The 12,154-nt window shown below is 63.5% G+C and overlaps 2 protein-coding genes across 3 annotated transcripts; one reads left to right on the top strand and one right to left on the bottom strand.

The window, feature by feature from the left end:
• Positions 1-922: 922 nt before the first annotated feature.
• Positions 923-8,383, bottom strand: LOC141936202 (nuclear receptor subfamily 2 group F member 5-like). Of its 2 annotated transcripts, none has more exons than XM_074853009.1 (4): positions 8,059-8,383; positions 2,503-3,030; positions 1,059-1,507; positions 923-971 (listed from the first exon to the last, which is right to left on the bottom strand). In XM_074853009.1, exons 1-3 carry the CDS (start codon positions 8,381-8,383, stop codon positions 1,233-1,235), a joined length of 1,128 nt encoding a protein of 375 aa, XP_074709110.1. In that variant the 3' UTR covers positions 923-971; positions 1,059-1,232. The 2 variants fall into 2 exon arrangements, with proteins under 2 accessions (XP_074709110.1, XP_074709109.1); XM_074853008.1 differs by having other exon boundaries at positions 928-1,000.
• A 2,115-nt stretch (positions 8,384-10,498) lies between these two features.
• BOLA1 (bolA family member 1) lies at positions 10,499-12,123 on the top strand. The gene is made up of 2 exons (XM_074853029.1): positions 10,499-10,634; positions 11,487-12,123. The coding sequence occupies exon 2, from the start codon at positions 11,501-11,503 to the stop codon at positions 11,900-11,902; it is 402 nt and encodes a 133-aa protein (XP_074709130.1). The 5' UTR covers positions 10,499-10,634; positions 11,487-11,500; the 3' UTR covers positions 11,903-12,123.
• The last annotated feature ends 31 nt before the right edge of the window (positions 12,124-12,154 follow it).

Below are 12,154 nucleotides of genomic sequence, written 5' to 3'. Positions count from 1 at the left end.
TTTTATTTTATTTTCTCTTTATAAATAGTTCCCCCCTCTCCCTGTGCCCCGCGGGGTGAGGTGCTGGCGGGGGGGTGCTCCCCCAGCCGCTCGTGCTTTAGCCCCCCAAAAACCTGCTTTTCTCCCTTAAATAGGGGGAAAAAAATAAATCCCCCTCCCCAGCAGCATCCCTGTTCCCGGGTCCCCATCCTTGGGGGTCCCTTCTTTGAGGGCCCATTCTTGGGGTCCCCTCCTTGGTGTCCCCAACCATGGGGTCCCCATCTTTGAGATCCCCAACCTTGGTGTCCTCATCGTTGGGGGTCTCCTTGTTGGAGTCCCATCTTTGGGGTTCCATCCTTGGTGTCCCCATCTTTGGGGTCCCCATCGTTGGGGTCCCCTTGTTGGGGGTCCCATCCTTGGGGTCCCCATCCTTGGGGGTCCCAATCTTGGTGTTTCCATCCTTGGTGTCCCCATCGTTGGGGTCCCCTTGTTGGAGTCCCATCTTTGGGGTCCCATCCTTGGTGTCCCCATCCTTGGCATCCCAACCTTGGTGTCCCCATTGTTGGGGGTCCCCTTGTTGGTGTCCCATCTTTGGGGTGCCAACCTTGGGGTGACATCCTTGGTGTCCCCATCCTTGCTGTCCCCATTGTTGGGGTCCCCTTGCTGGAGTCCCATCTTTGGGATCCCATCCTTGGTGTCCCCATCGTTGGGGTCCCATCTTTGGGGTCCCATCCTTGGTGTCCCCATTCTTGGCATCCCAACCTTGGTGTCCCCATCGTTGGGGTCCCATCTTTGGGGTCCCATCCTTGGTGTCCCCATTCTTGGCATCCCAACCTTGGTGTCCCCATCGGTGGGGTCCCATCCTTGGCATCCCAACCTTGGTGTCCCCATCGTTGGGGTCCCATCCTTGGTGTCGCCATCGTTGGCATCCCCTTGTTGGTGTCCCATCTTTGGGGTCCCATCCTTGGTGTCCCCATCCTTGGCATCCCAACCTTGGTGTCCCCATCGTTGGGGCCCCATCCTTGGCATCCCATCCTTGGTGTCCCCATCCTTGGTGTCCCCATCCTTGGCATCCCAACCTTGGTGTCCCCATCGTTGGCATCGCCTTGTTGGTGTCCCATCCTTGGGGTCCCATCCTTGGGGTGCCAACCTTGGTGTCCCCATCTTTGGGATCCCATCCTTGGTGTCGCCATCGTTGGGGTCCCATCCTCGGGGTGCCCCTCCCGGGTTGGGGTGGGGGGGGTGTGTGTGTGTCACTGCATGGGGCCGTAGGGCCAGTTGAGGGTGGCGCCGGCGAGCAGCATGTCGCGGATGAGGGTCTCGATGGGGGTTTTGCCGACCAGGCGGCTGAAGAAGAGCTGCTGGATGCCGGGGGCGGAGACGCTGCGCAGGGCCGGCAGGCGCAGGAGCAGCCGCCCGAAGCGACTGGGCTGGCTGGGGTGCTGCCGCCGCACGTGCTCCTCCAGCGCGCACTGCGACTTCTCCTGCAGCCCGGCCACCTGCCCCGGGTCCGACAGCCCCACCGCGTCTGCCGGGAGGGGAAACTGAGGCACGGCCCCGCCCCCGACGGGGACACGCCCCCCCGCCCAGCCAGCCCTGCCCCATCAACCCCGCCCCATTAAGTCCCACCCTAAGACCCCCCCCCATTAAGCTCCACCCAGCCCCACCCCATTTTGCCCCCCCCCAGTCACCCCCAGCTCATTCATTCCCTGCACACCCATTGATGCCCAACTCCTTGGGACCCCACCCCATTAAACCCCACCCCATTAAACCCCACCCCATTGGGACCCCACCCCATTGGGACCCCACCCCATTGGAACATCACCTCGTTTAGCCACGCCCAACCATCCCCAGCCCATTCGTCCCCTGCACACCCATTGGTGTCACCCACTTGGGACCCCGCCCCATTAAGCTCCACCCCATTGAGACCCCACCTAATTTAGCCACGCCCCATTTCACCCCACCCAACCACTCCCTCACCCCATTCATTCCCTGCACACCCACAGACGCTCCACCCCCTTGGGACCCTGCCTCATTAACCCCCACCCCCTTGGGACCCCACCCCATTAGACCCCACCCTGTTGGGACCCCACCCCCTTGGGACCCTGCCCCATTAAACCCCACCCCCTTGGGACCCCACCCCATTAAGCTCTGCCCCATTGGGACCCCCCACCCCTTGAAACCCCACCCAACCACCCCCAGCCCATTCTCTCCTTGCACACCCATAGATGCTCCACCCCTTTGCAACCCCCCCATTAAACCCCACCCCCTTGGGACCCCACCCCATTAAGCTCCACCCCCTCACCCCCTCCACCCCTTGAAACCCCACCCCATTTCACCACACCCTGTTTCACCCCACCCAACCACCCTCCCAGCCCATTCATTCCCTGAGCACCCCTTGACACCCCACCCCATCGCAACCCCACCCACCCCTTGGGACCCCACCAAGCCTCACCCACAACCCCCCCAACCCCCTTAAGCCCCTTCCCCTTGACTTCCACGCCCCCCCCCTCACTCCCTCACCGGGGGAGAAGAGCGCCACGGCCTTGAGGCAGGCGTACTCGGCGGCGTCGACGTGCAGCGCCTTCAGCTTCTCCACCTGCTCCTGGAAGAGGCGGATGTGGTCCATGAAGGCCACCACGCGGTCGGCGGCCATGGGCGCGGCGTGAAGGCCGGCGGCGGCCAGCAAGGGCGCGGCGTGCAACGGCAACGCCGACTGCGCCGCGTTCAGCACGAAGAGCTCGCTCCAACCCAACCGCAGCAGGGCCACTTGATCCGAAAGCTGCAAGTCCGGGAAGAAGGGGATGCCCTTGGCCCACTCGATGGCGCTGAAGAGGAGGCGGGCGGCCAGCTCGCAGATGCTCTCGATGCCCACCACGCCGCTGGGCTGCAGGCACTGGGCGCCGTAGCGAGCCGGGGGGTACGGTTCGGCGCGGAGCAGCAAGGAGATGAACCCGCTTAAGTAGCCGTGGCCGCCGTAGGGGTCCCCCGGAACCAGGGGGTATTGGCCGGGGCTGCTCGGGGCGTGAGCCATGCGGCCTCGCTGCACGGCTGCGGAGGGGAGCAGGAGGTCAGCACCCCCAAACCCCCCCCCCCATCACGTGTGTGCGTGCCCCCCCCCCCTTCTCCTCTACATTCCCTACACAGCAGGCTGGGGCGCACCCAGGGGTGCTAGAAGGTCCCCAGGGGATGGATTACAAAAGCCTTGTGGGTGTCCCCCCCACCCGTGTTAAAGGGGGGGACGTGCCACCCAGAATGGGGGCAGATCCCCCCCACCCCTTGCCTGTCCGACAGCTCCCACCCAGTTTTTCACAGCGCGCTGGATTTGGGGTCCCCCTCCCCCATGCAAGAATTGGGGGTCACCCCCTTCGTGCAAGGGGATGGTGCTAATGAGGGGCCCCAAGGAGATGCTGGGGGGGGGCAGGAGCTCCCCTCCAGGCCCCACCCCTTGAGTTATTTGCACTTTGGGCTTAAAAAACACCAAATTTGTGGGTTGTTGTTTTGGTTTTTTTTCCCTCTTGGCGATGCCGTACGGCGGGTGGGGATCCGGCCTCCCCCTCCTCACCCCCCCCCCCCCCTCCGGGTGCCCCCCGCTCGTCCCCCCCCCACCCCGGCATCGCCGCCCCCCGCAGCGAGGGCAGGCTCTGAGCCAGGCTTAGCCTAATGCGGCGTGACAGTCCCAAGTGTCAGCCAGCGGTCAGGATTGGGGGCCGTGGGAACGGGGGGTCCCGGGGAATGGGGGGGTCCTCCGGGATTGGGGGTGCCCCAAGATCAGGGTGCTGGGGGCCTCCTCCTGCTCTCGGCCCCGGCTCACCCCAAACTCTCCCTCTTGCTCAGCATCACCCCAGCGGCGCTTGCTGGGTGCGGCCCCCTCCTCGCCGCCCAGACCCCCCCCTTTGCACCAAGGACCCCCAAAACCACTTTGCAACACCATGAACCCCCTTTGCACCCACAAAAACCCAAACCCCCTTTTATCCCCACGAACCCCCAAACCCCCTTTGCTCCTCCACGAACCCCAAAACCCTTTTACATCCCCCCCAACCCCCCTTTGCACCCCCATGAACCCCAAAACCCTTTTACATCCCCCTCAAACCCCCTTTGCTCCTCCACGAACCCCAAAACCCTTTTACATCCCCCTCAACCCCCCTTTGCACCCCCACGAACCCCAAAACCCTTTTACATCCCCCCCAACCCCCCTTTGCACCCCCACGAACCCCCTTTGCATCCCCACGAACCCTCATCCCTTTTTTTTTCCCCTTTTTTGGGCAAAACAATTGCTACAAACCGTTGGGTGTGTCCTGGAAGAAAAACAAGCTTTTTTAGCCCCAAAAAGACACGGGAGCAGCTGGGGGGGGGGGGGGGGGGTGTCCCTCCCCCGGCTCCATCCACCCCCAGCTCCCCCGACCGCTGCCGGGGCCGGATCCAGCAGCCGAACAAGCCGATAACCCCCAAACCAGCTCCCTCGGCCCCGCCGCGGGATCAGGCCTCGCGTTCCCCGCGTCTCATCCCGGAGGATTTTTGGGGAAGCTGAAATTTAATCCACTTTTCGCAGATAAATCCCGTCCCAGCGCTCGCACCCGCAGCACCATTAAGGAGTAAATTCAGCCCAAACCAGCGCCCAGCTCCCAAATTGCTGATTTTGTGCTGGATTTGGTGCCCGTTCCCGGCTGGGAACACCGGGATAAGGAGCATCACGGGGAGCACGAGCCGGCGGGTTCGGGGCACCCCGATTTGAGTTGGGGTGTCCCTGCTCCGACGCGGCCACGAGCGGGTGGGGAAACTGAGGCACGGAGCAGCCCGACGCAGTAAATTAAATCCCCCGGGGAAGGTTTAACCCCCCCGGATGCTTTTCCACGGGCATCCGCAGCGTTTGCCCGCACCTGGAGGTGCCACATCCCCACCGGTGGCTTCACGCACGTCTCAGGACAAGTGGGAGCCCCCCAAAAATCAGAGGGAAAAGGGGGTGAAAGGGTGGGGTGGGGAAAATGGGGGATCCTGTTTGGGGAATAAGGTCGTGCCGGGGGATCCCTCACGGCCGTGCCCGTCGCGTTGGATCGCGGCGTTAACACCAGCAGCGGCTTGTGGCAATACTGAATTAAAACAAAGATAAAAAAACCAAAAAAGTCCAAATCTGACCCCAAATGACCCCGCTAAGCGCGGTTTCTCCAGGGCAGGGAATTCGCCTGGATTTTTTTTTTTTTTTTTTTCCTTCCCCAGGGATTTAATCCCCGGCTCCGGCGGCGTGAAGCGGGCAGAGCTTTGCTACGAGCGGGTCTCGCCGTGCCCAGGACCGCTGCAAAAATCTGCCCCCCCACCCCCCCAAGACATCCAACCAGCCTTTTTGGGGAAGAAAAGGGAAAATTGAGGGTTAGGCTTGAGCTGATTTCACCCCTGACCCCAAACCCACTTAAATCACATTTATTTGTGCAAACCGGGGTGTGACGCTGCGGCCGTGCCGGGATGCTGGGGGGGTCCCTTTCCCACCTCCCACTTTATCTGAATTTTTGTGATTTTTTTTTTTCTTTTTTTTTAAGCTAGAAAAGGTGACTTTTGAATTTTGGGGATATTTTTAATACACCAAAAAACCAGCCCATCGGCACCAACTCGAGGGGCTGCGGAATAAATCCCCTGTTCGTCAGATCAGGCAGAGCAGGGGGGGGGTCAAGCGGCTCAGCCCAGCCTGGACCCTCACTGTAATTATTTATAAATACTAAATTTATAAATAAGGACCTTGAATATAAATCAGGACCCCCCCAGGTCCTTATTCAAGCAGGGACGACGCTGCACCGCTGAGGTTTCACCACGGCGGCAAAGCCAATGTTCCAACGCACCATTTCAGGCTTAAAACCCCCCAAAAAATCTGCTTGAAAGCTGCTGCTTTCGGGGCAAAAAAATAAAATTAACCCCAAATATGACAATGGGGTTGATTGGAGGCAGAGGGACCGGCACATGACATATCGCTGGGAGCTTGAAATGCGATTTTAATCCTGGTCACGCCGCGTATTCAGACTCTAATGAACTTGAGATTTACCGGACGCTTCGCTCAAAAAGCCAAATTCTTAATTTTTTTAAAGAATATCTGTATTATTGCGCTCTAATCCCTGGGGTTTTTTAACAGCCACGTCCCTGGGCTACATGTAACACAGAGGAAAAGTAAATTATCCCCATCTCGGCGTAGACCTGGACCTATAAACCGAGCCTAAGCTAAACCCAGAAGAAATTGGAAGTTGGAAAGAAGAGTTTCTGTGATGAGATAATTAAGTGCGGTAAGAAACGGGTTCCCTCGGCAGAGCCTTTCCCATGGGAAAAGCCAAAAAAAAAATTAAAAAAAAAAAAAAGTGGGGGTTTATCCCCTCGAAGGCAAAGTTGGGGAGAGGAGGGAGCCCCGAGATGGTGAGTGGGGGGGGGGGATGATGCTGCATTTGGGGGGTCGCAAAAAGGAGGCGCGAGCTGAAGCCCGGGAGGGTGGGACGGAGACGGGCGAGGGGGGTTCGGCCGCCGCCGAGGAAAGTTTCTCCCTGATTTGGGGGTGTTCGCCCCGAAATGACGGGGCTGAGGGACGGGGGAGGATAAAGAGCGAAGGAAAAATGAAAGAGAAGAGGGAGAGGAGTTTTCTCTTTCTCTTTTCCCCTTTTTCTTTCTCTTTCCTTCCCTGCCAACCCTTTCTCACCCACTTTCACTTTCTTCCTTTTACTTTCTCTTGCTTCAGGTGCTCCTTTCTCTTTCTCTCCCTTCCCTTTTTCTTTCTCTTTTTATTTTTGGTTTCTCTTTTTTGCTCTCTCCTGTTCTCACCTTTCTCTTTCTCTTTTGTCTTTACCCTTCGGGCTCGCTCGCTCCCATCCTCCTTTTCTTTCCCTTTTTCTCTTTTTTGCTCCTGCACTTTTTCCTCCTCTTTTTTCCTCCCTTTCCCCCTTTTTTTTTCTTTTATTTTTTGCTCCCTCTCGCTCTTTCCCCCCTCCCTTTCTTTTCTGCCTTCACTCTCTCCCTTCCTCGCTCTCCTTGCAGCCCCCGCTCTCCTCTCCCAGCCTCTCACCCTTTTTTGCGTCCCCTCTCCTTCGGCACTCGCTCTCCTTCTCTTCCACCCTCTCTCCTTTCGCATCCCCTCTCCCTCTTCTCCGTCTTCGCTCCCTCTTTACCATCTCCTCTCCTTTTCCAGCCTTTCTCCCTTTTTGCACCCCATCTCCTTTTACAAATTCTTTCCCTCTTTTCCACCCTCTCTCCTCCATCCCCGCTCCTTTTACATCCCTTCTCTCTCTTTTCCATCTTTTCTCCCTCTCCTTTTCCATCCCCTCTCCTTTTCCATCCTCTCTCCCTTTTGCATCTTCTCTCCCTCTTTTCCATCTTCCCTTCCTCTTTTCCATCCCCTCTCCCTCTTTTCCACCCTCTCTCCCTTTTGCATCTTCTCTCCCTCTTTCCCACCCTCTCTCCCTTTCCATCCTCTCCCTCTTTTCCATATTCCCTTCCTCTTTTCCATCCCCTCTCCCTCTTTCCCACCCTCTCTCCTTTCCCATCCTCTCTCCCTTTTTGCAGCCTCTCTCCCTCTTTCCCATCCCCTCTCCTTCTTTTCCACCCTCTCTCCCTTTTGCATCTTCTCTTCCTCTTTTCCACCCTCTCTCCCTTTTTGCAGCCTCTCTCCCTCTTTTCCACCTTCCCTTCCTCTTTCCCATCCCCTCTCCTTCTTTTCCATTCCCTCTCCTTCGTTTCCATCCCCTCTCCCTCTTTCCCACCCTCTCTCCTTTCCCATCCCCTCTCCTTCTTTTCCATCCCCTCTTCCCCTTTCCCACCCTCTCTCCCTTTCTTGCAGCCTCTCTCCCTCTTTTCCATCTTCCCTTCCTCTTTCCCATCCCCTCTCCTTTCGCAGCCTCCCTCCTTTCCCATCCCCTCTCCCTCTTTTCCATCCCTTCTCCTTTCCCACCCTCTCTCCTTTTCCATCCTCCCTTCCTCTTTTCCACCCTCTGTCCCCCTTTCCCACCCCCTCTCCCTCGACTTTCCCCCCGCTTTCCCTCCCTTCCTCTCCCCTTCCCAGCCCTCCCTTGCCCCTGCCCCCCCCCCGGACCCTCTCCCGGACCCTCTCCCCACCTTCCCGCCGCATCCCCACGCGGAGGCACTTGCGGAGCCGGCAGTACTGGCACTGGTTGCGGTGGTGCTGATCCACCGGGCAGTCCCGGCCCCCCCGGCAGCTGTAGGAGAGGTTGCGGCGCACGGAGCGTTTGAAAAAACTTTTGCAACCCTCGCAGGTGAATTGCCCGTAGTGCTTCCCGCTCGCCTTGTCCCCGCACACCAGGCAATCCCCCGCAGCCTTCCCCGTCGCCTCCGGGCCACCGGGAGGAGGAGGAGGAGGAGGAGGAGGAGGAGGAGGAGGGGGAAGAGGAGGCTCCGGCCACGGCCCCGCCGCCAGGGCCATGCTGGAGGGGAGGGGAGGGGGGGAGCCCCCCCTCCCCCCGGGGGAAGGGGGTGTCTTGGGGGGAGGGATGGGGATGGAGGGGAAGGGGAGCCGGGGGGGAAGGGAGGGTACGGGGTGGAGAAGGTGAGTCCGGGATGGAGAAGGGACCACCGGGGATGGAGGAGGGGGGGTCCGGGATGGAGGGGTGGGAAAAGGAGCCCCGGGATGCAGAAGGGGAGTCCGGGGATGGAGAGGGGGGACCCCCGGGAAGGGAGGGATGGAAAAAGGACCCCCGGAGCAGGGAGCCCCCGGGATGGGGGAAAGGAGCCCCCGGGGATGGAGGCGGGGGGGTGTCCGGGGATGGAGGGATGGGAAAGGAGCCCCCGGGATCGAGGGGGGAGTCTGGGGACGGAGGGGGGACCCCGGGCTGGGAAGGAGCCGGGGATGGAGAAGGGGGTCCGGGATCGAGGCGGGAGTCCGGGGGTGGAGGGGGACCCCCGGGCTGGGAGAAAGGAGCCTCGGAGCGGGGAGCCCCCGGGCTGGAGGAAGGGAGCCCCGGATCGGGATCAGACCCCGGGACGGGGGAAGGAGCCCGGGCTGGAGGAAGAGCCCGGCCGGGAGGGGGGGACCCCGGGCTGGGGGGAAGGACCCCCGGAGCGGGCGGGAGGGGGCGGGCAGGGACGGCGGAGTGCGGCGGGGACGGAGGGACGGGGAAGGACTGGCGGCGGCGGCGGCGGCGGCGGAGGAGGAGGAGGAGGAGGAAGAGGAGGAGGAGAAAGAGAAAAGTTAATTCCCCTCCCCGCGGGGGCTGCCCGGGAGGCTCCGGGGGGGCCGGGCTGGCGGCGGAGTGGGGCGGGGGGGGGCCGGGTCCCCGGGGCGGGTGAGGTGGGGGGTGTCCCGGCGGCCCGGGCAGCCCCGGGGGCGGTTGGCGCTGTCCCTGTCCCTGTCCCTGTCCCTGTCCCGGCCGCCCCACGCAGGTCACGGTCCCGCGGGGAACCGGCCCGATCCCGCCCCCCCCCCGGGGGGAGGAACCGGCTGCGCTGCGGGGCGGGGCCGGGGGGGTTGGGGTGTGCACGGAGCCTCGGGGGGGGGGGGGCGTGTGCGTGGGGCTGTGGGCACCCCCCCGCGTGAGGGGGCGGGGCCCGCCCACGGGTCTCCGTGCACGGGAGGGGTGGGGGGGGGTGCAGGGACCCTCGTGTGCGACACGGGGAGGGGCGGGGGGGGCGCAAGGGGGGGGGGGGGGGCGCAGGGACCCACGCGTGCCCCTACCCCGCCTGTCCCCACCCGGGTCCGCCACGGAGTCACGTGGCGCCGCCGCCGCGCCCCGCCCGGTTCCGTCCCGCCGCGCCATATAAGGGCATGCGGGGGGCGGAGCGTGATGACGTCAACCGCCCCGAGCGCCGGGGGAGGGGCGAAGGGCTGCAGCCAATCGGAAGGGCGGGGGAAGCTGGGGGCGTAGTCTAGGCGGTGCAGGGGGCGTGGTTAGTAGGGGGCGTGGTCTTAGGGGAGGGGGGCGGGGCTTGGGTGGTCCGTGGGTTTAGGGACGAGTTGCCCCAGGGAGGGGGACAGGGAGAGGGGACAGAGATGGGGACAGAGGGGCCAGGGCCTTGTCCCCAGGGACAGGGGCGGTGACAGGGGGTCCGGGGCTGTGTCCCCGGGGAGAGGGGACAAGGGTGGGGACAAGGGGTCCAGGACTGTGACCCTGGGGACAGGGACAGGGGGTCCAGGGCCATGTCCCCAAGCAGAGGGGACAGGGATGGGGACAGAGGCTCCAGGACCAGGTCCCCCAGGGAGAGGGGACAAGGGTGGGGGGACAACTTTTTCGGGGGGGGGGGGGGGGCACCAGTCTCGTAAATCCCCCAGGAGCCTTTTTTTGGGGGGAAATTCATCCTTTTTCACAACGGGGACGGTGTCACCCCGCACCCGGCCAAGCCACCAGCACCCCTGGGGGTGCCCACGGCGGTTCGGGGGGGTGGGGGGGGGCTCTGGGTGTCCCTTGGGGCGCGGCAGGGTCCTGCGCGGGGACAGGGGGCAGCACCCGGGTGGGGGGGGACCCCAACACCCAGGGGACCGCCCGCGGGGGGGTGCCCAGGGACACCCAGTGACACCCCCCGGCCTCGCACCCCGCAGCCCCCACCCCGCCCGCAGGCGGGAAGGCGCCGCAAGGCATTCTGGGAGCTGTGGTCCTGCCCGTGTCACGTGACGGGGGAGGGGCCGGTGTCCGCCATTTCCCAGCGTGCTCAGCGGCGGAGGGAGCCGGGGCGGCGCGCGGGTGAGGACCGGGGGGGGGTCGGGGGGGTCACCCCGGCATCGCATAGGGGGGGGCACCCCCTGCATTACATATGGGGGCGGGATCGGGCCCTGCTGCCCCTCTCCGGTCTGGGGGGGCCCCTCCGCCTTCAGGGTCTGATTCTGCAGCTGCTTCCCCCCCCCCCCCCCAGTGACCGCCCTGTGACCCCCCCAGATCCGGGCTGATCCTGCAGGGCCCCCCCAAACTCCCCCCTCCCTTAACCCCCCCATTCCCCTTTCCTGCCACCCCCCATTTACACCCTCTGCCCCTGCAGGGCCCCCCAAAGTCCCCCCCCTCCGACCCCCCCTCCTGCCACCCCCATTTATGGGGCCTGACCTCGCAGAGCCCCCCCAAACTCCCCCCACATACCCCCCCCCTCCTGTCACCCCCATTTACAGGGTCTGACCCCAGAGACCCCCCCAAACTCCCCCCCCTCCAACCCCCCCAGCTCACACCCTCTGCTCCTGCAGGCCCCCCCAGAGTCCCCCCTCCTGCCACCCCCATTTACGGGGTCTGACCCCACAGACCCCCCCCCAACCCCCCCCAACTCACACCCTCTGCTCCTACAGGCCCCCCCAAACTCCCCCCCCTCCTTCCACCCCCATTTATGGGGTCTGACCCCACAGACCCCCCCCAAACCCCCCCCCTCCAATCCCCCCAACTCACACCCTCTGCTCCTGCAGGCCCCCCCCAAAGTCCCCCCCCCCTCCTGCCACCCCCATTTACAGGGTCTGACCCTCCCATACACCCCCCCATACACCCCCCCCCTACTTCCATCTCCCCCCGAGCCCCCCCCAACCCCCCCCTCTCTCTCTCTCTCTCTCTCCCTTGCAGCCCCCCCTCTCCAGATGCGGGGTCCCCTCCTGGTGGCCACCTCCCGGGGGCTCCGAGCCATGGGTGCCGAGGGCCCGTTGGCTCGTACCATCCGTGCCAAGCTGGCCGCGGCCCTGCAGCCCACCCACCTGCAGCTGCTGGACGACACCCCCCGCCACGGTGGCCCCCCCGGAGCCGAGAGCCATTTCGCGGTGGTGGTGGTCAGCGGGCGCTTCGCGGGGCTCCCCCCCCTGCAGCGGCATCGCCTGGTCCACGCCGCCCTGCGCGCCGAGCTGGCCGGACCCCTGCACGCGCTGGCCATCGTCGCCAAGACCCCCCAACAATGGGAGAGCGACCCCCACGTGCCCCCCCGACCCCCTTGTTTGGGGGGGTCCAAGCACGAGCGGCGCGGGGACGCGGCCGGCGGGGAGCAGTGAGGGCCCCCCCCAGACCGGGGACGGAGCCCAAACGGGGGAGAGTTCACCCCAAGATGGGGGTGACACCCCCACGGGTCACCCCGTCCTCTGCGCAGCCTCGCCCCCCACTTTGGGGGGGGGATTTTGGGGTGTCCCCGCTGATATTTATTTTAATTTTTAAATCACCGTCTCGGGTGCGTCCCCCGCACCCCCCAAAAAAAAATAAACGTTCAGAAAAGGCACCTGGACGATCCCTCCGCGTGGGGTTGGGGG

The sequence above is a fragment of the Strix uralensis genome, chromosome 32, assembly GCF_047716275.1.
Source record: "Strix uralensis isolate ZFMK-TIS-50842 chromosome 32, bStrUra1, whole genome shotgun sequence".
Lineage (NCBI taxonomy): Eukaryota > Metazoa > Chordata > Aves > Strigiformes > Strigidae > Strix > Strix uralensis.
The sequence above is the reverse complement of the archived record's forward strand: the minus strand, read 5'-3'. Positions and strand labels throughout refer to the sequence as shown.